This window comes from Rhinatrema bivittatum, chromosome 6 (assembly GCF_901001135.1).
Source record: "Rhinatrema bivittatum chromosome 6, aRhiBiv1.1, whole genome shotgun sequence".
NCBI lineage: Eukaryota > Metazoa > Chordata > Amphibia > Gymnophiona > Rhinatrematidae > Rhinatrema > Rhinatrema bivittatum.
Window position 1 is genome coordinate 368,671,253 of NC_042620.1, and position 25,929 is coordinate 368,697,181.

The 25,929-nt window shown below is 46.3% G+C and overlaps 1 protein-coding gene across 1 annotated transcript in view; it reads left to right on the forward strand.

Annotated features, from left to right (window-relative positions):
- The first annotated feature begins 400 nt into the window (after positions 1-400).
- The window catches only part of LOC115094741, a 40,316-nt gene continuing 14,787 nt past the window's right edge, over positions 401-25,929 (forward strand). The window contains 4 exon segments of the mRNA XM_029607999.1: positions 401-2,285; positions 2,288-2,427; positions 3,535-3,899; positions 7,787-7,916. Of these exon segments, the coding sequence (XP_029463859.1) occupies positions 401-2,285; positions 2,288-2,427; positions 3,535-3,899; positions 7,787-7,916 (2,520 nt within the window).

The window sequence follows — 25,929 nt, forward strand, 5'->3', positions numbered from 1 at the left end:
AGCCAGGCAATATCAAGGATATCCTGGATATAGAGGAAGAGGCAGATCGCCTTTTAGGGCTTCATTCAGAGGAAGATCGTTCCGAAGTGGACAGTTTAGAGGAGGACGAATACCTCTAGGAATAAATCAGTGTGCATTTTGCAAACAAGAGGGACATTGGAAGTCTGATTGCCCGGAGACTCCGCAACGGAGAGGAGAAGGGGAAGGATATAAATCATCAAAATCACAGAAGGCCGAGTGGCAAATGGCAGTGGACGAGATGTCTGAGGACGGAGGTGACGATATTGGACGCGACTCATGACTAGGCAAGGAGAAATTGCCCCTCGATCCTTTGGTGGAAGTAAAGGTTGGGACAAAAACATTTAAGGGGCTACTGGACTCTGGAGCACAGCGATCAGTCATGACCACTGCAATAACTACGCCCACATCACAAAGCATTTCTATTGTAGGGGCCTCCGGAAAACCACTGGCAGCCCCTGTTCTACAAAATAGACAGGTTCGAGTAGGTGGGCAATTAGTATCCCACCGATTCCTTTTTGTCCCAGGGTGTCCAGTACCACTAATTGGTAGAGACCTTTTATGTAAACTAAGAGCAAATTTACAGTTTGAATCAAATGGTGAAGTCAAGGCTTCATTTGCTAATAACCCAGTATCCTTAATCTGTCCTCTGCAAGAAGAGTGGAGATTACATCTTCCTGTTGTTGACAAAGTCAGTGAACATCGATATGAAGAAGACACACCTCTTAATGAAAAGCGAAGGCAGCTGATGGACAGTGTGCCTCAAGTGTGGTCTGAGAACAACCCAGGAGGATTAGCTAAGGAAGCTACTCCTATATGGATCGAAATGAAAGAAAATGCACAGGTCATCAATCAAACTCAATACCCTATCCCTTACATGGCCCGACAAGGAATACAAGTACATCTACAAAGATTATTTGATCTGGGTATCCTGCGGCGCATCCGATCTGCCTGGAATACTCCCTTATTGCCAGTCAAGAAACCAGGAACAAATGACTATCGACCAGTACAAGACTTAAGGAAAGTAAATAATCAAGTGACGGATCTGGTGGCCCTTGTGCCAAATCCGTATTCAATCCTGGTTCAAGTTTCTCCAAAGTCAAAATGGTACAGTGTTATTGATCTCAAGGATGCTTTCTTCTCCGTTCCTTTAGCAAAGGAATGTCAGAAAATTTTCGCCTTCACATGGGAAAATGCCCATACTGGAATAAAGCAACAGTACACATGGACTCGCTTACCTCAAGGATTCAAGCATTCACCTACTCTGTTTGGTGAACAACTGGCAAAAGACTTAAAGATGTATCAAGTTATGTATGGGCCAGTCATACAATATGTGGATGACCTCTTGTTGTTCAGAGAAACTTATCATGAATGTGCTGAAGCAACCCTCCGTTTATTAGAGACTTTGTACTCGAAAGGGTACCGTGCAAGTAAAAAGAAAGCTCAAATCTGTGAACTGGAAGTAGAATATTTGGGTTTTCGAATACGTGAAGGCACTCGTTGCCTCGGAATCTCTCGTACAAGTGCTATAAGAAATCAACCTGTACCTACCTGCAAGAAAGAACTTCGTGCATTTTTGGGAGCCGCAGGATACTGCAGAATTTGGATTGCAAATTATGCACTCTTAGCCCAGCCATTGTATGATAAACTGCGAGGAAAAGAATCTGAATCTCATCCCTTCCAGTGGGAAGGACCTGAACTAGCAACTCTACAGCAGTTGAAGAAAGCCTTGATCTCACCCCCTGCCTTAGGGTTACCTGAGATAACCAAACCCTTCCATTTGTTCATAGACGAGAAAAAAGGAATGGCCATTGGGGTATTGACTCAAAGTTTTGGATCATGGGAACGACCTGTTGCATACCTGTCAAAAGGAATGGACAATGTTGCAAAAGGATGGCCTGGGTGCCTTCGAAGCATTGCTGCTGCATGCTTACTAATACCCGAAGCTGTTAAGCTAACATTTGGACAAACTCTGCAAGTAACAACTCCACACACCGTTCAAGGACTTCTTGAAACTCATGGACCAAAGTGGATGACAAATTCGCGTCTTGTCAAGTATCAAGCCTTGCTATGCGAAACACCTGAAATCCAAATACAAGACAGTAAAAACCTGAACCCAGCTACTCTAATGCCAGCCCCGGAACCAATTTTGCACAACTGCGAAGAAGTTATGGCTACAGTGCATTCTAGTCGACCTGATTTGAGAGATCAACCGTGGCAAGGAGCATGGACTCTGTTTACTGATGGAAGTAGCCAAGTTATAAATGGACTCGAGTTGCTGGGTATGCTGTGGTTTCAGAGGATGAAATCATTGAAATTGATTCTTTACCATCGGGAACATCTGCACAAAAAGCTGTATTAATTGCCCTCACCCGAGCTCTACAACTGGCAGAAGGGCAAATTGTAAATATCTATTAGAGATGTGAATCGTGTCCTCGATCGTCTTAACGATCGATTTCGGCTGGGAGGGGGAGGGAATCGTATTGTTGCCGTTTGGGTTTTAAAAATATCGTGAAAAATTGTTAAAATCGTGAGCCAACCCCCTAAAACCCACCCCGACCCTTTAAATTAAATCCCCCCCCCCCCCGACCCCCCCCCCCCCCAAATGCTTTAAATTACCTGGGGATCCAGCGGTGGTCCAGAACGGCGGCGGTCCGGAACGGCCCCCTCAATTGAATCCTTTTGTCTTCAGCCGGCGCCATTTTGCAAAATGGCCGCCGCAAAATGGCGGCGGCCATAGACAAAAATGATTCGACGCAGGAGGTCGTTCCGGACCCCCGCTGGACTTTTGGCAAGTCTTGTGGGGGTCAGGAGGCCCCCCCAAGCTGGCCAAAAGTTTCTGGGAGTCCAGCGGGGTTCAGGAAGCGATTTCTTGCCGCAAATCTTTTTCCATACGGAAAATGGCGCCGGCAGGAGATCGACTGCAGGAGGTCGTTCAGCGGGGGTTCCGGACCGCCGCTGAACGACCTCCTGCAGTCGATCTCCTGCCGGCGCCATTTTCCGTACGGAAAACGATTCGCGGCAAGAAATCACTTCCTGAACCCCGCTGGACTCCCAGAAACTTTTGGCCAGCTTGGGGGGGCCTCCTGACCCCCACAAGACTTGCCAAAAGTCCAGCGGGGGTCCGGAACGACCTCCTGCGTCAAATCGTTTTTGTCTATGGCCGCCGCCATTTTGCGGCGGCCATTTTGCAAAATGGCGCCGGCTGAAGACAAAAGGATTCAATTGAGGGGCCGTTCCGGACCGCCGCCGTTCTGGACCACCGCTGGATCCCCAGGTAATTTAAAGCATTTGGGGGGGGTTCGGGAGGGTGGGGGATTTAATTTAAAGGGTCGGGGGTGGGTTTTAGGGGGTTTTAGTGTGCCGGTTTTCCTGCCCTCCCCCTTCCCCCGATTTACGATTTTTTAACGATAAATCGGGGGAATTGGTATTGTATCGTGGCCCTAACGATTTTTGACAATTTAAAATATATCGGACGATATTTTAAATCGTCAAAAAACGATTCACATCCCTAAGATCTATACAGACTCCAAATATGCTTTTCTAACCATTCAAGTACATGGAGCATTGTATAAAGAACGAGGGTTTCTAACTGCTGAGGGAAAACAATTGACAAATGCACCAGAAATACATGAACTATTGAATGCAGTCTGGTTACCTCATAAAGTCGCTGTGATGCATTGCAAAGCACACACTGGTAAATCCGATCCCATTTCCAGAGGAAACCAAAAAGCAGACCGCGCTGCGAAAGCAGCAGCTCAAGAACTATATCAGGCTGAAACAATATGCCCACTCTTGCAATTTCCAAACGAGACACCCACCTACTCAGCAGAGGAAAACGAATGGGCACAAAGTGATAACTTTCAGCAAAAGAATGGGTGGTGGGTCCTACAAGACGGGAGAATTTGGATACCTGAAACCATTGCTTGGGCAGTAGTTAAGGAAGCACACAGCCACACACATCTCGGACGTGATTCATTGGCAAAGTTACTGGAAAAAACATATTATATAAATCGAATCACACAATTGACAAAGCATGCAAGTAATCAGTGTGTTACGTGTGCAAGGAATAATCCTCGCAACGGACCAGGTCCTGCTCCTGGGCATGTCCTTCGAGGGACTGTGCCATTCCAAGTTTGTCAAATTGATTTCACTCACATGACTCCTGCAAAAGGCTACAAAGCCATGCTAGTCGCGGTCTGCACTTATACTGGATGGATTGAAGCTATACCCACGCGAACGGAAACCGCCAGAGAAGTAGTTTCCTTACTCTTAAATCAAATTTTACCTCGATATGGCTTACCAAGACAGATAAATTCTGATAATGGACCAGCTTTCACCAGTGAAGTTACTCAGCAGCTCAGTAAGATTCTGGGCCTACAGTGGCACTTGCATTGTACTTGGCGACCACAGAGCAGTGGGACAGTTGAACGAGCAAATAGAACCTTGAAAAGTCAATTAGCTAAATTATGCCAAGAAACAAAAACTAAATGGCCTGATATCTTGCCACTCGCCTTGCTTCATATCCGATGCATCCCTCGGCAGTCTGGGCTGACTCCGTATGAGATGATGTATGCACGGCCTCCTCCACTTCCATCATTTCCTGAGTCGTTGCAAATCCAAGGAGAAATGGCACTCAGTAAACAATTGAAAAGACTATATGAAACCACAGAAGCCATCCGGAAGTACACATGCGAGACTGAACCACTAAATGTGATAACACCGACTCATCATTTCCATGTGGAAGATTCTGTCTCGGTCAAAGAATGGGATGAATCCGATTTCCTCAAACCTCGATGGAAAGGACCCTACACCATATTACTGACCACACCTACTGCTGTAAAGGTTGCTGGGTGTCCAACTTGGATTCATTGGACCCGCATCAAACCTGCTACTGACGCTTGGCAAGTCTCCAAGATGGGAGAAAACAAATTAAGATTTACTAGACATGCAGCAGCAACCAATCCTAATACTGGGGCGGATTTTAAAAGGAGCGCGAATAGCCTACTTTTGTTTGCGCTCCAGGCGCAAACAAAAGTACGCTGGATTTTAGTAGATACGCGCGGAGCCGCGCGTATCTGCTAAAAACCTGGATCGGCGCGCGCAAGGCTATGGATTTTGTATAGCCGGCGCGCGCCGAGCCGCGCAGCCTACCCCCATTCCCTCCAAGGCCACTCCGAAATCGGAGCGGCCTCGGAGGGAACTTTCCTTTGCCCTCCCCTCACCTTCCCCTCCCTTCCCCTACCTAACCCACCCGCCCGGCCCTGTCTAAACCCCCCCCTTACCTTTGTCGGGGGATTTACGCCTCCTGGAGGAAGGCGTAAATCCCCGCGCGTCAGCGGGCCTCCTGCGCGCCGGGATGCGACCTGGGGGCGGGTCCGGAGGGCGCGGCCACGCCCCCAGGCCCGCCCCCGGAACGCTCCCGACACGCCCCGAAAACGCCGCATGGTTCGGACACGCCCCCTACACGCCCCCTCCGAAAACCCCGGGACTTACGCGAGTCCCGGGGCTCTGCGCGCGCCGGTAGGCCTATGTAAAATAGGCTTACCGGCGCGCAGGGCCCTGCTCGCGTAAATCCGCCCGGTTTTGGGCGGATTTACGCGAGCAGGGCTCTGAAAATCCGCCCCACTGTGTAGACTCTTACCTTAGCTTACTAAGATCTTAATGATGTGTTTGTGTTTTTCTTCTTTACAGATATAGTGTTACATGCTTTCACTACTCTGGAAGTGGGCCCTTTGTGCTCTTCTGATTACTACTTTAAGCCTTATATGCCCATCCAACAGTGACTGGAAATGGTTCATCAACATTATCTATATCCTCATCTCTGCTCAACTGTTGCTCATCTATATCACCATCAGAGAATCATGGCACTCTTAATTATCTTCTTGGGCAAAATCGCCAGTTCTTCTCACTCTCCATTAAGTCAAAATTGTACTGAATGTATCAAACAAGTCCGCACTACAACAGAGAATGGATACCAGCTCGTCTTCACAATAATACATCAATCCCAGCCACCACCTTCGTGCACAGAGAAACCTGCTTGTTCTCTAAACACTACCCAAGGATATCAGTCTTTCCATCGATGCATTCAGAATAACAAGGTTATCTGCCATTCACCAGCTACCCCAAAGTACTATAACGTAACATTAACAACTGGTCTGCCCAAGGCCTATACTTCTGATATCATACCAGACGGAAAAGGAATACTCTATTATCTTAACTCAACAAAAGTCCTGATAAGAGGCCATTCCAGTGTTACACTTACCTTCGATGCATGTGAAGCTATCGACAAACATCCAAACGCCGTACACTGCGGCTCTCAAGCTTGGAAACAAAACTATATGTTCAACCATAAGTATCTCTGCCCATATGATCGGGCTAATAACCCCTCCAAGTGGCTACCATGTGCCGGAGACAGTAAACTTACAGGATGGAGCTTAGTGTGCGATTACACAGGAGGAGGTTACCCAGGTTGCCCAGGAGTAGGCAGACTGAAGAAAGAACCCGGAAACATCGTCACTCTGGAATGGCCAATCAGGACAGAAGGATCCCCATGGCAGGATACTTGGGGATTTGGAATCGATGGCACAGGAGGGGATCCGATGACATACCTTACCATCACTCAACGGCATCTCATCAAGCTAAAAACATGTTTGTGAATCTGGCCGAGAATATAGCTTTGTCCCTGGAAGTAAAGAACTGTTTCATCTGTGGTGGTACCAATCTTGGAGAACAATGGCCATGGGAAGCTAAGGAGATTTTTCAGTCCGATCTGAATGCTATGAATGCCACTACAACCTACAACCGGAAGCATAATCCTTATGAATGGGCACTTCAGACTGACGTCATTGGAAGACAATGCATATCACGACACCTCTCTAAAGTATATACTGTACCAGTTGGAAATTCACCCTGCACTGGAGTGCTCACCGTTAACATAGTCAACCAAACGTGGTGGCAGACAGAAAATCAGACTATACCTGCTCCATTTTGGACTGAACCTAATCTGAATGCCACTTGGAAAACAGCAGGACAACCTTCTACTCAATTCACAGCCCCTGATGATGGGTATTACCTGGTATGTGGACGACGAGCTTATGAACAACTACCCATCCAATGGTACATGTTTCTTGGCAACCATACGTCCTAGTTTCTTCCTGCTACCAGTCACAGTAGGAGAAACTCTAGGTGTTCCTGTATATAGTCCAATGAAGCCAAACAAGCGGCGCAGAGAATCTAAAGTTTCAATCGGAGATTGGTCTGATCAAGAGTGGCCACCCGAACGTATTATAGCATACTATGGACCTGCTACCTGGGCAGAAGACGGTTCATATGGATACAGAACTCCGATTTATATGATAAATCGTATCATTAGACTCCAAGCAGTACTTGAGCTCCTTACTAATGATTCTGTACTGGCTCTTAACATATTAGCCAAACAAAACACGAAGCTAATTACTGCTGTATACCAAAACCGATTGGCTTTGGACTATCTCCTAGCTCAAGAAGGGGGTGTATGTGGAAAATTTAATCTCTCTAATTGTTGTTTGCAGATTGATGATAAAAGCAAGGTCATCGAGGAAATCACCGATCGTATGATTCGATTGGCCCATGTACCTGTGCAAACCTGGACTGGAGCTCTCGACTGGACAACCTCACTACCCACTTGGTTGTCATCCATTCCAGGACTCAAGGATCTCTTATTTCCTTTGTTATTCTTCCTGCTCTCTTGTGCACTTTTTCCTTTATGTTTCCCTCTCTTACTCAGGAGTTTGTCCACCATGATGGAGAAGATCGCTGACCGGAGAGCAGTAGCCCAAATCCTGATGCTACACCAGTATGCTTCTGTCTCATCAACTCCTTCCTATGATTCGTCAGACTCCGAAGATGAATCTTCTGTATACTTTGACACTAATCTTTAAATGCAATTAATGTAACTAACACACATGGGCCACCATGTTTGTTGGGTTAAGTCCGGCTACAAAGGGGGGGGTGCTCCACTAGGGACCCCTCGTCTCAACCCCGGTGAAGAAACCAACAGCCTAGCAAATATACTAGGGCCCACATTTAGTAAATGCAACACTAATTATTGTTTGTCTTTTCAGCTACCTCACAGATGAAAGTGATACTTCTGCCTTCCACAGAAGTTGAAGTATCAAAGGGGGGAATGAAGGAGTTCAATTTTATGGACGTTGCCGAATAAGACAACTGAAAACCTCTGACTAACCATGCCAGCAGTGAAACGCACAGCCATCTTGAATGTATTAACATTTGAAACGCAAACGGCATGCATTACGTAGTGACGTAGTTACGTACTGACATTCAGTGGAGCGCGCCTCCATTTTGAAATAATAACTTGTATTGTATTAATACGATAGATACTATAAAATGGCTAACACGTCAATTAAATGACGAAGCAATAGTCTGATTATAAGCTACACCTACTTGAAAACCAGGCTAGAAAATGCTTGTTCAGCAGGTTGTAGAACGCATGTGTAAAAGATAAGAAATGTAGAATGTATAAGAGCCTGCTCCTAAAGGGGCGTGGCATGCAGTTGTACTAAGCCTTTGCCTTAGCTGCATCTTGCTGGCAATAAAAGTCTATCTTTACGAATCAGTTGTCTGGGCCTCCTTTCTGACTTTTAGAGACGGTTACATTTATAGCTTCATCATCACAGTATGTCTCTTCTGTGTGATCTCCTATTTTTTATAGTTATTTACCCTGCATAGTCATTTCTTGTCATTCACCATTAATAGGAGTCACAAACATACATACTATAACATTCCTAATATAATTGCTGTTTTAAATCGCGGTACAGCAACAACATTTATGAGTTAACTTTGCTACTTCTATTCCTACCCTGTCAGGAACCTTATAATCATTCACTCTTTCATACACTCATACTTATAAACTATAGTGAATGTTCTTTCATTTACTGTTTAATGTTTATAATTTTTTATAGGCCTCAAAGTCAGAGTGCATTGACAGCACTTCTGATACATTTGACTTCAGGCTCTAAACTGTTTCATTAACTGTCTCTTTCTTTTCCTTAGATTCTTAGATCATTTCTCCTGCTGATGTCACTCCTTTAAATAGTACCCTACCCTGCTCATTACAATGGCGTAGCCACAGGTGGGCCTGGGTGGGCAGCTGCCCACCCAATTTAGACCCAGGCCCACCCAACTGACACCAGAACTGCAAGGCTGTCGCGGGATCCCATCCCCGCGACAGTGAAGAGGAGAACCCATGCTTGGCACGCCATCACGGCACACGTGGGGAAGCGGTCCTACAACCATATGGCCGACCGATCTTCCTGTTTGGGGGGGGGGGAGGAGAGCGGAAGTGCCGCGCACAGTTTCCGCTTCCTCCCCCAGAGCAGGAAGATCAGCTGGCCTCTCCTGCTGCCACTGGCCTCCTGCGTACAGCCGATCGATCTTCCTGCTAGGGGGGGAGAAGAGCGGAAGCGCCGCGCACAGCTTCCGCTCCCCCCCCCCCCCTAGCAGGAAGATCGATCGGCCGTATGGCTCGAAGATAGCAGGAGGCCAGTGGCAGCAGGAGAGGCCAGCTGATCTTCCTGCTCTGGGGGGAGGAAGCGGAAACTGTGCGCGGCGCTTCCGCTCTCCTCCCCCCCCCCCAAACAGGAAGATCGGTCGGCCATACGGCCCGAAGATAGCAGGAGGCCAGTGGCAGCAGGAGAGGCCAGCTGATCTTCCTGCTCTGGGGGGAGGAAGCGGAAACTGTGCACAGGCTTGAATGTGTATGTGAGGATGAGAATGGGAGCCTTGTGTGTGTGTGGGTGAAAATCGGACCTTGGGTGTGTATGGGAGTGAGAATGGAGTCTTGAATGTGTGTGGGTGATAATGGAAGCTTGAATATGTGGATGAGGTTGGAAGCTTGAATATGTGGGTGAGGTTGGAAGCTTGAATGTGTGTATATATGGGTGAGGATGGAAGCTTGAATGTGTGTATATATGGGTGAGAATGGGAGCCTGGGTTTGTGTGTGTGGGTGAGAATGGAAGCTTGAATATGTGGGTGAGAATGGAAGCTTGAATATGTGGGTGAGGATGGAAGCTTGAATGTGTATATATATGGGTGAGAATGGGAGCCTGGGTTTGTGTGTGTGGGTGAGAATGGAAGCTTGAATATGTGGGTAAGAATGGGTGCTTGAAAGTGTGTATGTGTGGGTGAGAATGGGACCTTAAATGTGTGTATGTGTGGGTGAGAATGGGAGAATGGGTTTGTGTGTGTGGATGAGAATGGGTGCCTGGATGTGCGTCTGTGTGTGCATAAGAATATAAGCCTGGGGAGGGGTGAGAAAGTGAGAGCTTGTATGTGTGTCTGCAGAGAATGTGAGCTGGGGGGGGGGAGAGCATATGAGAGTGAGAGCTTGAGTGTGTGAGGGAATCTGTGAGAGAAAGCCTGTGTGTTTGTGTGTGTGTGTGTGTGTGTGTGTGTGTGTGTGTGTGGAAGGGAAGAAGACAGTAGTAGAAAAGACACTGAAGAGGAATTAGGAAATGAGCGACAAGGGAAAAAATGGGAAAGAGAGACCAGGACCAACTGATTAGAAAAATACATAGATCAGACAACAAAGGTAAAAAAAAATATATATATATATATATAGAGAGAGAGAGAGAGAGATGTTAGCAATTTAAATATGTCATCTTTGGGAATGTGCATTCTTATATTTTTGTATTTTGCTCTTTCTTAAGTATTCCACTGTTCAGACATTTTAGTTTCTCAGGCTTTCTATTTTGGCTTTATCTACATGTTTCTGTTTCTAATTTATAGTCTCTTATTTCTATATTAGGTAAGGGTCGGTCTCAGTTTTGCCTGTTTGTGACAGAAATGAGTATTTCTAGCATATAGTTTCTCTGTAGTAGTAGTCCAGCCTGTTCTGTTATTCCCGTAGGTGATGTATTAATGTTCTAGGGCCTGGTGTAGTATTTGCATTGCTGCTTTTTCATAAGGTTGCTGTTTGAATCCTGAGAGTCAGTGCTGTGATTGTTTGGCAAGGTTCCAGATGCCTCTTTCTTTGCAAGAGTTTGTTACTTCACAAAATAGCAGTGGAGGGTTATTTTTTGCTGAGATTACACCAGAATTTGAATTTTTTTTTCATGTTACTTGTAATGTGAATTGCCCTAGCTTTGCACTGCACCTGTTCTGATGATTAATTATATTTTATTGTATTTATGAAGATTTCTGGGTTTCTGCAAAGATGGTTCATGAAAGAATACATTAATTTTTGTTTTATTATATGATTGGATTTGATTGTTTTCTATACTTGAAATAATTGAAGTAAATTATTTTAAAGTTTCATACATGACACATAATGGCTGTTGCAAACTACTTAGAAAGCCATTCTAGGGTGCAGTATATGGCATTATTTATCAGTAAGAAAACAACTAGTAGACCTGCATGCCTTGTGCCCACCTATGTTAACCTTGTGCCCACCCAAAAAATCAATTCTGGCTACGTCACTGGCTCATTAGATATATTATCTTTTTCTATTTGTGTTCATTTTTATTTGGGTTTATTAATTTCAATATAAGAAAAATTTTAATATAATGTTTATTGATAAAATCCCATCTTATTCAAATTCAGCGCTGAGGCTCTAACTAGTATACTTGTGCTTGCCTTGTCATCTGTAACCAGGGAAGCTAATGACATCATCCCTTAGTTACTCTCTAAGTTTTCAAAGTTGTTTTAGCTTATACTGTCCTTCATATGGGTGTTTGGAATATACCAATTGGATTATCATTTATTCATGTTACCTTTATCAGACATTTTCATCTTTTCTAATTATAATAAAAATATTTTACATATTTTCTTTTTACCTTCCCAGTATTTTAATTCCTTCTTATACTTTCACCATTCATACCAACGTAATAAAAATACATATTTCATTCAAACTACCACACACTCATTCCTAATACTTAACTAAAGTAACTACAGTTTACTTAAACTGTTTCCATTCCTTCTTAAATTTTCCTATAGGTTTTATGGGTTATTTTAGTTTCTAACACATCAGGATGTTCATTGAGTCTATTTACACATTTTAAAACATTTCTGTTATCCTGGACTTTTCCAAGTGGCTTAAACCTCTATTTCAGGCTATCACTATCATTTATTTTAATAAATTCTTAATTTTCTTTATTTTACTTAAAATTAATATCCCCCCCCCCCCCCACCCACTTAAGAGCAGGTCTCTGATGACATCATTAATGACATCACATAAACTGCTAGTAACCAGTCCTGCACTAATCAGACTTTAATCAGAATTCTCTATAACTGCTCCCTTCACATTAAAAACTCACCCAGAATTTCTGTTTCTCTTGACTCAGCTGTTCCTTTCTGCCTGCTCGGATGCTTCTCATACTGAAGGGAAATGCCATCTGCAGAGACAGAGATTTTGCTCAGCTGATCCCTCCTGTGCTGGTTTCTTCACTCTCTCTTCAACTCTGGAGCTGTCCTGCACTCCAGCAAGGCCTGCTCCTTTCTTTCTCTCAGCTGCAGCAGCAGCACTGTCTGACACAGCACAGCTCCCTTGCAATGTTTACAAAACTTTTCTCTCTCATCTCGATCATGGCTCCTCCCCCCAAATTGCTGTTCTGTTTACTTCCTGATTGCATCCTGTTCAGGGCTCAACTCTGTTCCCTGCCTCTCTGACGGGCCGATACAGTAAAGTTCACGGGAGAGCGGGCAAGCGGCCAGTGTCCTGTGCGCATGATTCAGTAAACTAAAATATTTAAATTAGGGCCCGCGGTAAAAAGAGGCGCTAGGGACACTAGCGCGTCCCTAGCGCCTCTTTTTCGACAGGAGCGGCGGCTGTCAGCGGGTTTGACAGCCGACACTCAATTTTGCCGGCGTCGGTTCTCGAGCCCGCTGACAGCCACGGGTTCGGAAACAGGATGCCGGCAAAATTGAGCGTCTGGTTTTCAACCCGCGAGCCGTGGGCTGCTTTTAATTTTTTTTTTTAACTTTTTTTTTTACTTTTGGGCCCTCCGACTTAATATCGCCATGATATTAAGTCGAAGGGTGCACAGAAAAGCAGTTTTTACTGCTTTTCTGTGCACTTCCCCTGCGCCGGCAGAAATTAACGGCTACCTTTGGGTAGGCGCTAATTTCTTAAAGTAAAATGTGCGGCTTGGCTGCACATTTTACTTACTGTATCGCGCAGGAATGATTAATAGAGCCATCAACATGCATTTGCATGTTGCGGGCGCTATTAGTCTCGGGGGGGTTGGATGCGAGTGTTCGACGCGCTATTACCCCTTACTGGAGGGCACTGTACTGTATCGGCCTGTAATTGTATCAGACCTGACTCAGTGCTGCCTATCTCATCCTGAGGCAGTGACAAGCAACAGAAACAAACGTTTCTCTTTGCCCCTCCTTTCTCTCATGGTGACATCAGCTCTGAATCAGCACTGCCCACAACGGAGGGACAAAACAAACAAAATAAAACACTGGTTCCCAGCTTTTCTTGCTTCCAGGTAACTCTCTTTTTAATTTATTTGTTTATACTATTTACACAAAGTAAGGACAAAATCTAATTTGATTTTCTATTTCTGTTAGCCTTGAACTCATCAGCTCGCACACCTATTCCCAAGTGCCTAGAACTCTAAAGCGTCTTCTATATTTAACTGGAGAATGTTCTAATACCAACTCTCATTAACAATTTTTAATGCCATTCACTATGGGGCGGATTTTAAAAGGCGCACAAATAGCCTACTTTTGTTTGCGCTCCAGGCGCAAACAAAAGTACGCTGGATTTTAGTAGATACGCGCGGAGCCGCGCATATCTGCTAAAAACCTGGATCGGCGCGCGCAAGGCTATCGATTTTGTATAGCCGGCGCGCGCCGAGCCGCGCAGCCTACCCCCGTTCCCTCCAAGGCCGCTCCGAAATCGGAGCGGCCTCGGAGGGAACTTTCCTTTGCCCTCCCCTCACCTTCCCCTCCCTTCCCCTACCTAACCCACCCACCCGGCCCTGTCTAAAACCCCCCCTTACCTTTGTCGGGGGATTTACGCCTCCCTCCGGGAGGCGTAAATCCCCGCGCGCGAGCGGGCCTCCTGTGCGCCGGGCCGCGACCTGGGGGCGGGTACGGAGGGCGCGGCCACGCCCCCGGACCGCCCCGGGCCGTAGCCACGCCCCTGTACCCGCCCCCAAAACGCTGCCGACACGCCCCCGAAACGCCGCGACGACCGGGCCCGCCCCCCAACACGCCCCCCTCGGAGAACCCCGGGACTTACGCGAGTCCCGGGGCTCTGCGCGCGCCGGGAGGCCTATGTAAAATAGGCTTCCCGGCGCGCAGGGCCCTGCTCGCGTAAATCCGCCCGGTTTTGGGCGGATTTACGCGAGCAGGGCTCTGAAAATCCGCCCCTATATGAAAAAAATCAGTATGAGAGTGGAATAGCTGTCTAGTAGTTAGAGCAGTGAAAATATGAACTGGAGAAGTCGGAGTTCAACACCCACTGCTGCTCCTTGTGACCTTGCCCAAGGTAACTTCACCCTCCATTGCTTCATGTACAAACTTAAATCATAATCCCTCTGGGGCTCGGGAAATATCTACAGTGCCTAAATGTGATCCGCTTTGAAGTGTTGATTACCATGTACTCTTTGCATGGCTCTGCCTCTGTCTGATTAGGATAGGACAACGACTTGCTCACTGAGGGTGAGATGCAGTAAGACAGGAGTAAAAAAATATACACTGTATTTCAAGGCACATTTTCTTAACACGCTTGCTTAGAAAAAGTTTATCTCCAGATGTGGTGACCTATTGGAATGAAAATGCATCTGAAAATGAATTGCACACATAAATCATGGATAATGCACACAAAAACATGTTGGGAGCATATAATCACGATTTATGTGTTATATGAAGTCTGCGAAACAATGCGACAAGGCGATAGCAAAAGCCAGAAGAATGCTGGGCTGCATAGAGAGAGGAATATCGAGTAAGAAAAGGGAAGTGATTATTCCCCTGTACAGGTCCTTGGTGAGGCCTCACCTGGAGTACTGTGTTCAGTTCTGGAGACCGTATCTTCAAAAAGACAAAGACAAGATGGAAGCGGTACAGAGAAGGGCGACCAGGAAGGTGGAGGATCTTCATCGGATGACGTACGAGGAGAGATTGAAGAATCTAAATATGTACACCCTGGAGGAGAGGAGGAGCAGAGGTGATATGATACAGACTTTCAGATACTTGAAAGGTTTTAATGATCCAAAGACAACGACAAACCTTTTCCGTAGGAAGAAAATCAGCAGAACCAGGGGTCACGATTTGAAGCTCCAGGGAGGAAGATTCAGAACCAATGTCAGGAAGTATTTCTTCACGGAGAGGGTGGTGGATGCCTGGAATGCCCTTCCGGAGGAAGTGGTGAAGACCAGAACTGTGAGGGACTTCAAAGGGGCGTGGGATAAACACTGTGGATCCATAAAGTCAAGAGACCGCCAATGTAGAGTGGGTGGCTCACCAGAACGATGGCTACTGCCCGGAGACAATACCCTTATTAAATAAACATACAGATGCTTACTGTGACTCCAACATCGCTCTAAGCTTCAACGGCAAGAGGAAATGTGGAAAAAAGGATTTGCTATCACAAAGAGGGGAGTAGCTGGCTTGTTACGGCGGTTACTACCCTAAACCAAATAAGCCTAATACTTACTTTCCAAGCATATACAGCATAGTTCTCTGCTTCAACGGCAGGGGAGAAGAAAAGAGGGTTCGCACTCACAAAGCGGGGAGTAGCTGGCTTATTACGGCGGTTACTACCCCAAACCAAATGTGCCTGATACTTCGCTTTCGATGCATATCCAGCATGGCTCTCTGCTTCATGGCATGGGAGAGGCTGATACATCAAGCATTTCCAGCATAGCTCTCTGCTTCAACAGCAGGGGAATAAGAAAAGCTGAGGCTTCACGCATATCCAAAATAGCTTCAACTGCAGGGGAGAAGGAAAAAAAAAAAAAAGGATTCGCACTCACAAAGCAGGGAGTAGCTGGCTTGTTACGGCGGTTACTACCCTAAACCAAAAGGGCCTGATACTTCACTTTCAATGCATAACCAGCATGGCTCTCCGCTTCAACGGCAGGAGAGAAGAAAAACAACCAATAGGGGCTGTATGACATAGTCCGGGTAAAGGGAATAAACATGGGTGTAGCTTGCTTATTGCAGCAGTTACTACCCCTACTACCCCTAACTAATCAAGCTAGGTATTTCACTTGGATGCAGCTCCATCACTGCTCTCTACATTAATGGTGGGGGTGGAAGGGAAATAGAACCAAGAGTTAAGAGAAAATGATAAGTATGAGAGAAAAAATGTGTGAAGCTTGCTGGGCAGACTAGATGGGCCATTTGGTCTTCTTCTGCCGTCATTTCTATGTTTCTATGTTTCTATGTTTCTATGAATCCTGCATGCAGTTTCCCGCGAGCAGGCTCCTCACCTTGCTACTGCTGCTGCCCCCGACGCGGCCGGATGCCGCAGATGTCGGGCCTCCCACGCGGCTGGAGCCGCGGATTCTGTTTTCCTCTCGCGGCCCGGAGGCCGCCCATCATGCCTTCTTTACCACGGCCGGAGCCGCGGACTTCTTTGCTTCTTCACGACTGAGCCGCCGCCGACATCCTCGTCATCTTCGCGGCTGGCTTGGCGACTGGAGCCGTCCTCGGGGCCTCCTGCAGCAGCAGGAGCCGCTACCGTCGTCGGGGCCTGCTCCTGGGCCCAGCTCTGCCTCTTCCGCGCTGACGTCGGTACAGGGCCGCTGTCCACGGTCCTGCACATTTCCTGCTTCCTCTCTAGGCGCGCGGCCACGCCTCTCTTCAGGATTTAAAGGGCCCACTGCCGGATATGCCCTGGGCCCCACCTTCAGACTGTTTCCTGTGCCAGCCCTATAAAAGGGCTACTCCTGCATTCCGTCTTTGCCTTGCATCGGAATTACTTCGCCTCTGGAGGCTCCTGTCTTCCAGCCCTCCATCAGGTCCTTTGTATTTCCTCGTTGGAGCTCCAAGTGTCGTCTGCTTCTTGTGCCATGTCTTCGTCGCCTGAGGTCCTTGTCCAGGTTTCCTGATGTCTCGTCGTCTGATGTCCCGCTTCCTGATGTTCCAGGTTCCTTGGTGTCCTTCTCCTGTGCTGTGGAGCCTTCTGTTCTGCAGGCGGTTGGTTCTCCAGGGTGACGCGTCTTCGTCATTGGCATTGCCTGCAGTGGACTTGTGTCCTGTGCTCCTGAGCCGTCCTGTCCTGCCAGCCTTTGTGGTGCTCTGGATGACACCGGCTCCGTCATCGAAGTCCCGCCTCAGCTGGATTCCTTACTGCGCTTGTCCCGCTCTCCTCGTGGTCCGTGACCAGCCTCCTTGGGCTTTGTAGGGCGCGTAGTGGGACAGGGTGGTCCGCGACCAGCCCATTGGGTTCGCCCGTGAAGGTGGGCTGAGTAGGGTGCCCTGAGAGACAGTGCCAATGTCTACCTTCCCAGCTTTTTGTCTTGCCTGTGATGCTGTCACATCAGCTCCTCATCTGTGATGTCTTCACGTCAGTTCCTCGTCTGTGATGCTGTCGCATCAGTCCTTCATCTGTGATGCCGTCGCATCAGTCCTTCGTCTGTGATGTCTTTGCCTTAGTCATAGTCTCAAGTCTTTGTGTCAAGGCCCCCTTCTGCCCTCATCCTCAGGCCGGCCTGCTGCTCCATGCCGATCCTAAGCGGCAGGTCCAAAAGGGCTTGGAACAGTCGGAGGACTGTTCAACTTCCAACATCATCTTGTTGGCTCTGAGAGCTTGCAGGCCTGGCAGAGGGTAAGACCATGTCTCTGCCATGCTGGGACATGTCGCCAACCCTCGGTTCGGTCCTGGATCCGTCTGGGGTCGGGCCGAGGCCCAAGGGCACACGAAAAACCCTTAAGTAACATTATGCATAGAAAAGTTGTGCTCCTCAAAGTTGTGCATGGAAAATATGAGTTACAAGCACAAAACAAAACATGAGACAGGGCAGAAGCTATGTTCCTAAGTTGTGCACTTAAAACATGTGTTAGGAGTATAAATCCCAGAGTAGAGGACCTCGGCACCACAAACTCCATATCCAAACCCATAAACTCAGGGCTGGTGCAACAGTGTTAGGTGCCTAGGCGAACCTTCTGCCATGCCACTTGCCCAAACAAACAAGAAAAATTATGCAACAATAAAATGAAGAATTATAAAACATCAATAATAGTAAAACCATACTAGTAAAAGAAATATTTCAAAATAGCAGACATCCATGTGTAGAGTGACATCCAATAAATAAAAACTAAAAAAAAAAAAAAGTTACAGCTCCAAAACAAAAATTGAAAAACAGCACACACGTCAAATATTAACACCCAGTGATTAAAACTAACAAAACTACCTGGGAACATTTTGATTTCCAGATGGCCTGAGATTGTCCTGAATTAGCTGATGGGATAGGGACAGTGGGTTGTTGTGTGCATACTTTCTCTTTTCACTCATATACACACACATAATTATACATGTTCGTTCTTTCTCACACACAAACTCATACAGGCTCTGCCACACACGCACACTCTACTTGACACACACACACACACATAAGCTCTCTCACTCTCACACCCTCTCTCCCTCAATACATATGCCCTTTTTCACTTCAGGGGTAGATTTTTAAAGTTATGTGCGGGTGTAGATTTGTTCGCGCAACCCGGCGCGAACAAATCTACGCCCGATTTTATAACATGTGCGCGCGGTAGCGCGCACATGTCATAAAATCCAGGGTTGGCGCGCGCAGAGGGGGTGCACAATTGTGCAACCTGCACGCACCGAGCCGAGTAGCCTGCCTCCGTTCCCTTCGAGGCTGCTCCGAAATCAGAGCAGCCTCGAAGGGAACTTTTTTTCTGCCCCCCCCCCCACCCCACCTTCCCCTCCCTTCCCCTACCTATCCCACCCCCCACCCCCCAGCCCTAACTAAATCAACCCCTACCTTTTGTAAGAAAGTTACGCCTGCCCAAGGCAGGCGTAACTTGCGTCTGCTGGCAGGCTGCCAGCACATAATTCCCCAGCCTGGGGGCTGGTTCGGAGGCCTCAGCCACGCCCCCAGAACACCCCCAGGCCAGCACTACGCCCACGGCCCCACCCCCGGAACACCCCCAAATGCCGCACCATCCCCGGCACACCCCCCGACACCCCCCCCCAAGCAAAGCCCCGGGACGTACACGCATCCCGGGGCTTTGCGTGTGCCGGCGGCCTATGCAACATAGGTGCGCCGGCGCACAGCGTTTTTAAAATCTGCCCCTCAGACAAGCCCTTCTCTCACACACACATTTAGTTTCCTTGTCTCATTCACACACAAATACCCTTACACAGGCTCCCTTCCTTTCATTAACACCATTGCTCTCTCTTACACACACAATCCCTCTCACCCACACACATACACACCCTCATGCAAGTTCTCTCTCACACACTCACATGCACATTTCCTCATAAAGGCTCTCTCTCTCTCATACACTCTGTCTCTTGCAAACCCCCCCCCCCCCCTTCACACAGGTTCCCTCTCTTTGGCTCACACACACCCTTACACAAGCTCCCTTTCTCATTCACACACATGCACTCTCATTCCCTCATGCCCTCATAGGGATGTGCACAGGGTACGGATTCGTCCGATTCGGGATTCGTATTCATCGGCGGGCAAATTCGTTGCATTCGTTCAATGGCGCCCCTGATACGTTGATACGTACATTCATTTTCCGGTTCCCATTAAAGTCAATGGGGGAAGTATTTCCAGCCTATTTTGGGCTGCAGAATTGGGGGTTTCTTATCAATTTTGATGAAACTTCTGGGGAGCAATCATCAGAACAACAAAAAAGCTCCAAGGTACTTAGACTGTGGCAAAGTGCACCAAAGTGGCATGAATAGCCTAAGGTACTTTAAAGGGGCAAAGAGATACCAGGAGTGGCAAGAAGAGTGCTATAATAGAGGTGCAAAGCAGCAGTGAGAGTGTCAAAAACACACTACAGCTTCAAAAGAGAGCACCGATAACAGATGCATGAACCCTCGAAGGCAGAACGACAGGCAAAGCGGGAAGACAAGTGGCATCAACATCCTACAGCACAATGAAGGGGGAAGATAGCAAGTAGAAAGACTAGCACCAACACACTGAGCAACTATGATAGTAGCCAGAACACCACAAGGAGTTGAGTGAGTCATCTGGTGTATGGCAGCAAGGCACAGAAACAGAGGGTAGATACAAGCTGGCTACACCCGGGGAGAGTTCCCTTTCCTTTGTGCAGGAAAGGGCTCCCTAGAATGGGTCCACCCCTAGAGTGGGGTATTTCCGTTGGCATCTAGTGAGCTCTCGCTGGTCTTTAAAATCTAGTGGACGTAGCAGATATACAAACGAGAATTTTCAAGGCCGAAGCGGAGGAGGTTACAATGTAAACAGCGGTTCAACATGGGTCAGAGGGTAGATACAGGCTGGCTACACCCAGAGAGAGTTCTCTTTCCTTTGTGCAGGAAAGGGCTCCCAAGAATGGGTTCACCCCTAGAGTGGGGTATTTCCGTTGGCATCTAGTGAGCTCTCACTGGTCTTTAAAATCTAGTGGACGTAGCAGATATACAAACGAGAATTTTCAAGGTCGAAGTAGAGGAGGGTGCATGTGAACAGCAGTTCAACATGGGTCAGAGGGAAGATACAGGCTGGTTACACCCGGGGAGAGTTCCCTTTCCTTTGAGCCGGGAAGGGCTCCCCGGAATGGGTTGGCCCCTAGAGTGGAGCACGAGCCTTCAAAGCGAGGCGACCTGGAGCAGGGTGCAATGTGAATAGTGGTTCAACATGGGTCAACAGGTACTAAGAGATAGACTGCAACACCAGGGAGAGTTCCCTTTCTTTAAGCAGGAAAGGGCTTCCTTAGAACATAAGAACATAAGAAATTGCCATGCTGGGTCAGACCAAGGGTCCATCAAGCCCAGCATCCTGTTTCCAACAGAGGCCAAACCAGGCTACAAGAACCTGGCAATTATCCAAACACTAAGACGATCTCATGCTACTGATGCAATTAATAGCAGTGGCTTTTCATTAAGTAAACTTGATTAATAACTGTTAATGGACTTCTCCTCCAAGAACTTATCCAAACCTTTTTTGAATCCAGCTACACTAACTGCACTAACCACATCCTCTGGCAACAATTCCAGAACTTAATTGTGCGCTGAGTGAAAAAGAATTTTCTCCGATTAGTCTTAAATATGCTACTTGCTAACTCCATGGAATGCCCCCTAGTCCTTCTATTATTCGAAAGTGTAAATAACCGAGTCACATCTACTCATTCAAGACCTCTCATGATCTTAAAGACCTCTATCATATCCCCCCTCAGCCATCTCTTCTCCAAGCTGAACAGCCCTAACCTCTTCAGCCTTTCCTCATAAGGGAGCTGTTCCATCCCCTTTATCATTTTGGTTGCTCTTCTCTGTACCTTCTCCATCGCAACTATATCTTTTTTGAGATGCGGCGACCAGAATTGTACACATTATTCAAGGTGCGGTCTCACCATGGAGCAATATAGAGGCATTATGACATTTTCCGTTTTATTAACCATTCCCTTCCTAATAATTCCTAACATTCTGTTTGCTTTTTTGACTGCTGCAGCACACTGAGCCGACAATTTTAAAGTATTATCCACTAGATCTTTTTCATGGGTGGTAGCTCCTAATATGGAACCTAACATCGTGTAACTACAGCAAGGGTTATTTTTCCCTATATGCAACACCTTGCACTTGTCCACATTAAATTTCATCTGCCATTTGGATGCCCAATCTTCCAGTCTTGCAAGGTCCTCCTGTAATGTATCACAAGCTGCTTGTGATTTAACTACTCTGAATAATTTTGTATCATCCGCAAATTTGATAATGTCACTCATCGTAATCCTTTCCAGATCATTTATATATATATTGAAAAGCACCGGTCCAAGCACAGATCCCTGAGGCACTCCACTGTTTACCTTTTTCCACTGAGAAAATTGACCATTTAGTCCTACTCTCTGTTTCCTGTCTTTTAACCAGTTTGTAATCCATGAAAGGACATCGCCTCCTATCCCATGACTTTTTAGTTTTCGTAGAAGCCTCTCATGAGGGACTTTGTCAAATGCCTTCTGAAAATCCAAATGCACTACATCTACCAGTTCATCTTTATCCACATGTTTATTAACCCCTTCAAAAAAATGAAGCAGGTTTGTTAGGCAAGACTTCCCTTGGGTAAATCCATGTTGACTGAGTTCCATTAAATCATGTCTTTCTATATGCTCTACGATTTTGATCTTGAGAATAGTTTCCACTATTTTTCCCGGCACTGAAGTCAGGCTCACTGGTCTATAGTTACTGGGATTAGCCCCTGGAGCCCTTTTTTAAATATTGGGGTTACATTGGCCACCCTCCAGTCTTCAGGTACAATGGATGATTTTAATGATAGGTTACAAATTTTAACTAATAGATCAGAAATTTCATTTTTGAGTTCCTTTAGTACCTTAGGATGCATACCATCCAGTCCAGGTGATTTGCTACTCTTTAGTTTGTCAATCTCGCCTACTACATCTTCCAGGTTCACAGTGATTTCATTCAGTTTGTCTGACTCATCACCCCTGAAAACCATCTCCAGAACAGGTATCTCCCCAACATCCTCATTAGTAAACATGGAAGCAAAGAATTAATTTAGTCTTTCTGCAATGGCCTTATCTTCCCTAAGAGCCCCTTTAACCCCTCGGTCATCTAATGGTCCAACCGACTCCCTCACAGGTTTCTTGCTTTGGATATATTTTAAAAAGTTTTTATAATGAGTTTTTGCCTCTATGGCCAACTTAATTTCAAATTCTCTCTTAACTTGACAATATTTATGTTTTATCCTATTTTCTTCAGATAGATCCTTCTTCCAATTTTTGAAGGATGATTTTTTGGCTAAAATAACCTCTTTCACCTCACCTTTTAACCATGATGGTAATCATTTTGCCTTCCTTCCATCTTTCTTAATGCATGGAATACATATGGACTGTGCCTCTAGGATTGTATTTTTAAACAATGTCCAAGCCTGTTGAACACTTTTAACCTTTGCAGCTGCACCTTTCAGTTTTTTACTATTTTCCTCATTTTATCAAAGTTTCCCTTTTTAAAATTTAGTGTTAGAGCTGCAGCTTTACTTATTGTCCCCCTTCCAGTTATTAGTTTAAATTTGATCATGTTATGATCACTGTTGCCAAGTGGCCTCACCACCGTAACCTCTCTCACCAAATCCTGTGTTCCACTAAGAATTAAATCTAAAATAGCTCCCTCTCTTGTTGGTTCCTGAACCAATTGCTCCATGAAGCAATCATTTATTACATCCAGGAACTTTATATCTCTAGCAAGTCCTGATGTTACATTTACCCAGTCAATATTGGGGTAATTGAAATCTCCCATTATTATTGCACTGCCAAATTGGTTTGCTTCCCTGATTTCTCTTAGCATTTCATCATCTGTCTGACCATTTTGTCCAGGTGGACAGTAGTATACTCCTATCACTATACTCTTACCCAGCACACATGGGATTTATTTTCTACCCATATAGATTCTACTGAGCATTTAGTCTCTTGTATGATCTTTATCCTGTTGGACTCTATACCCTCCCGGACATAAATTGCCACACCCCTGCCAAGTTGATCCTCCCTATCATTGTGATATAATTTGCTAAACTACCCACTGTCCACTGTCACAGCGCCTTGCTGTGCACACACACACACAGATTGCTTGTACGCACAAAAGAGGAAGACTGGGGATTTCACTGCACAGACTGTCCCAATAATAAAGCTCAGTATGCTAAACTACCCACTGCCCACTGTCACAGTGCCTTGCTATGCACTAATGTAATGTGTGGTGTGCACACACACACAGCTTGCTTGTAAGCACAAAAGAGGCAGACTGGGGATTTCACTGCACAGACTGTCCCAATAGTAAAGCTCAGTATGCTAAACTACCCACTGCCCACTGTCACGGTGCTTTACTATGCACTAATGTAAAGTGTGTGGTGTGCACACACACACACACACACACAGCTTGCTTGTAAGCACAAAAGAGGCAACCTGGGGATTTCACTGCACAGACTGTCCCAATAATAGAGTTCAGTCTGCTAAACTGCCAGCCCACTGAAGCCCAGTGCACAGAGAGACTGAGTGAGTTGAATTAAACAAACTCAGTTTAAAAAAAGCTGGAATTGTTGGCACAGCAGGAAAATCGATGAAATATATTTTCCAATGGAAATTCTAGCAAACTAGCTAAAAATTGAATATATCTCTCCCAGTCACAACACCCAAATGGTGCTTGCTTGCAGCCTAGCCCAGAGGGTGAATTGAACAAAATGGCACTGCTAGCAGCTTCTCTCCCTGGCACAGAGAGACCGTCTTAGATCACCTAAATAAACTGCTTAAAAAACAAACAGGGCTGCAGCAAAATAAAGAAATATCTTTTTCTCTTAAGTAACTAGCCTATCTAGCAATTCAATATAGATTTCTGAACTCAGACTAGCTCTGAGTGCAGCCATCTTCTGCAGAGACCACCTCCCCAGACCACCCCTGCAAAGGAAGTTCATGGCATGCCGTGTGCTTAACTATATATTGTGCTGGGTCATCAGGAAAATTGTCACCGAGCACTGAATGACAGCACAATTGGCTGCATTCAATGCATTTCACATTATGTTATCGCTGATACTCTGCATTCCGGTATCCGTGCCAACTTGTCTGACCCACTCTGACAGGGCTGTGAGGTCACTGATGACTCACAGGAAAGGGCTGGTTTTTGGCACTGGATACACCCAAATGGCATCCTCCAATTGCAAATGGCAGCGAAGAAATGTGCGCGCTGCCAAATGGATGAAACGGATGATACATTATATTCGTGGGGAGTTGCGATACGTTTCGCTTCCCCACGAATACAATGAATAGGGACATATACGTTGTGGATTGCCAACAGGAGTAGGGGTGTGCATTCGTTGAAAATGAATGCACACCCCTACTCCTTCACACCGTTCGCAGCCCGCAGATCTCTTCTCTCAGCCGCTAGCAGGATGGGTGCCACTCGCGGTTGCCGAGTCTTCTCTTTGCCTCGAACAGGATGGGTTCTGCTCACAGCCCACCGAGTCTCTACTTCTCTCAGCCACGAGCAAGATGGGCTCTGCTTGTGGCCCCAAATAGCTACTCTTTGCTGTCTCCTACTGGTTGGTGTCCTAGGTGACCACCTAGTTTTGCCAAGTGGATGTGGTGGCCCTGCATAAACTAACCCTAGCCCCAGAAACTTTGCTCCACCTCTGACCAGGAGTTGTTTCTGGCCTATGCATCTCTCTGCACTGGGGAGTGATAGCTAATGTCTTCATTAACTTGGGATTTGCATGGTGGAACTCTGTACTGTGCACAAGTTTGTGCACACATTTTATTTATTTATCTATTGTTTCTTATACAACATAACAGATACCAATCTGGCCAGAGTGGTTCACAAGTACAAACCCAAATAAAATTACAATCCCACTACAATATATTTAACAAAAAGACCACCTTCTACCCACCCCAATCTGTTCCATCCAAAAGTAGCCAGACAATGAGACACTCATTACAATGGAAAGAGCCATGCTTTCACCTTCTTCCTAAAACTAAGATAATTTGCTTCAGCTCTCACTTCCAAGGGCGCTGAATTCCACAGTTCCGGTCCACAGACTGAGAACTTTATTTTTCTTACGGACCTCCTGACTAGTCGCAACATGTACCAGCGTGGTTGTTACGGAGCACAAATTTCGATTAGGCATATAACTCCTAATCCTGTCTTATAAGTAACCAGCACCCAACTCATGTACATCATGGTCATTAACTTAAATTGTGCTTTCTTTTCAACCAGCAGCCAATGAAGGCGTCACATTCACCCGTCTTGAGAGACC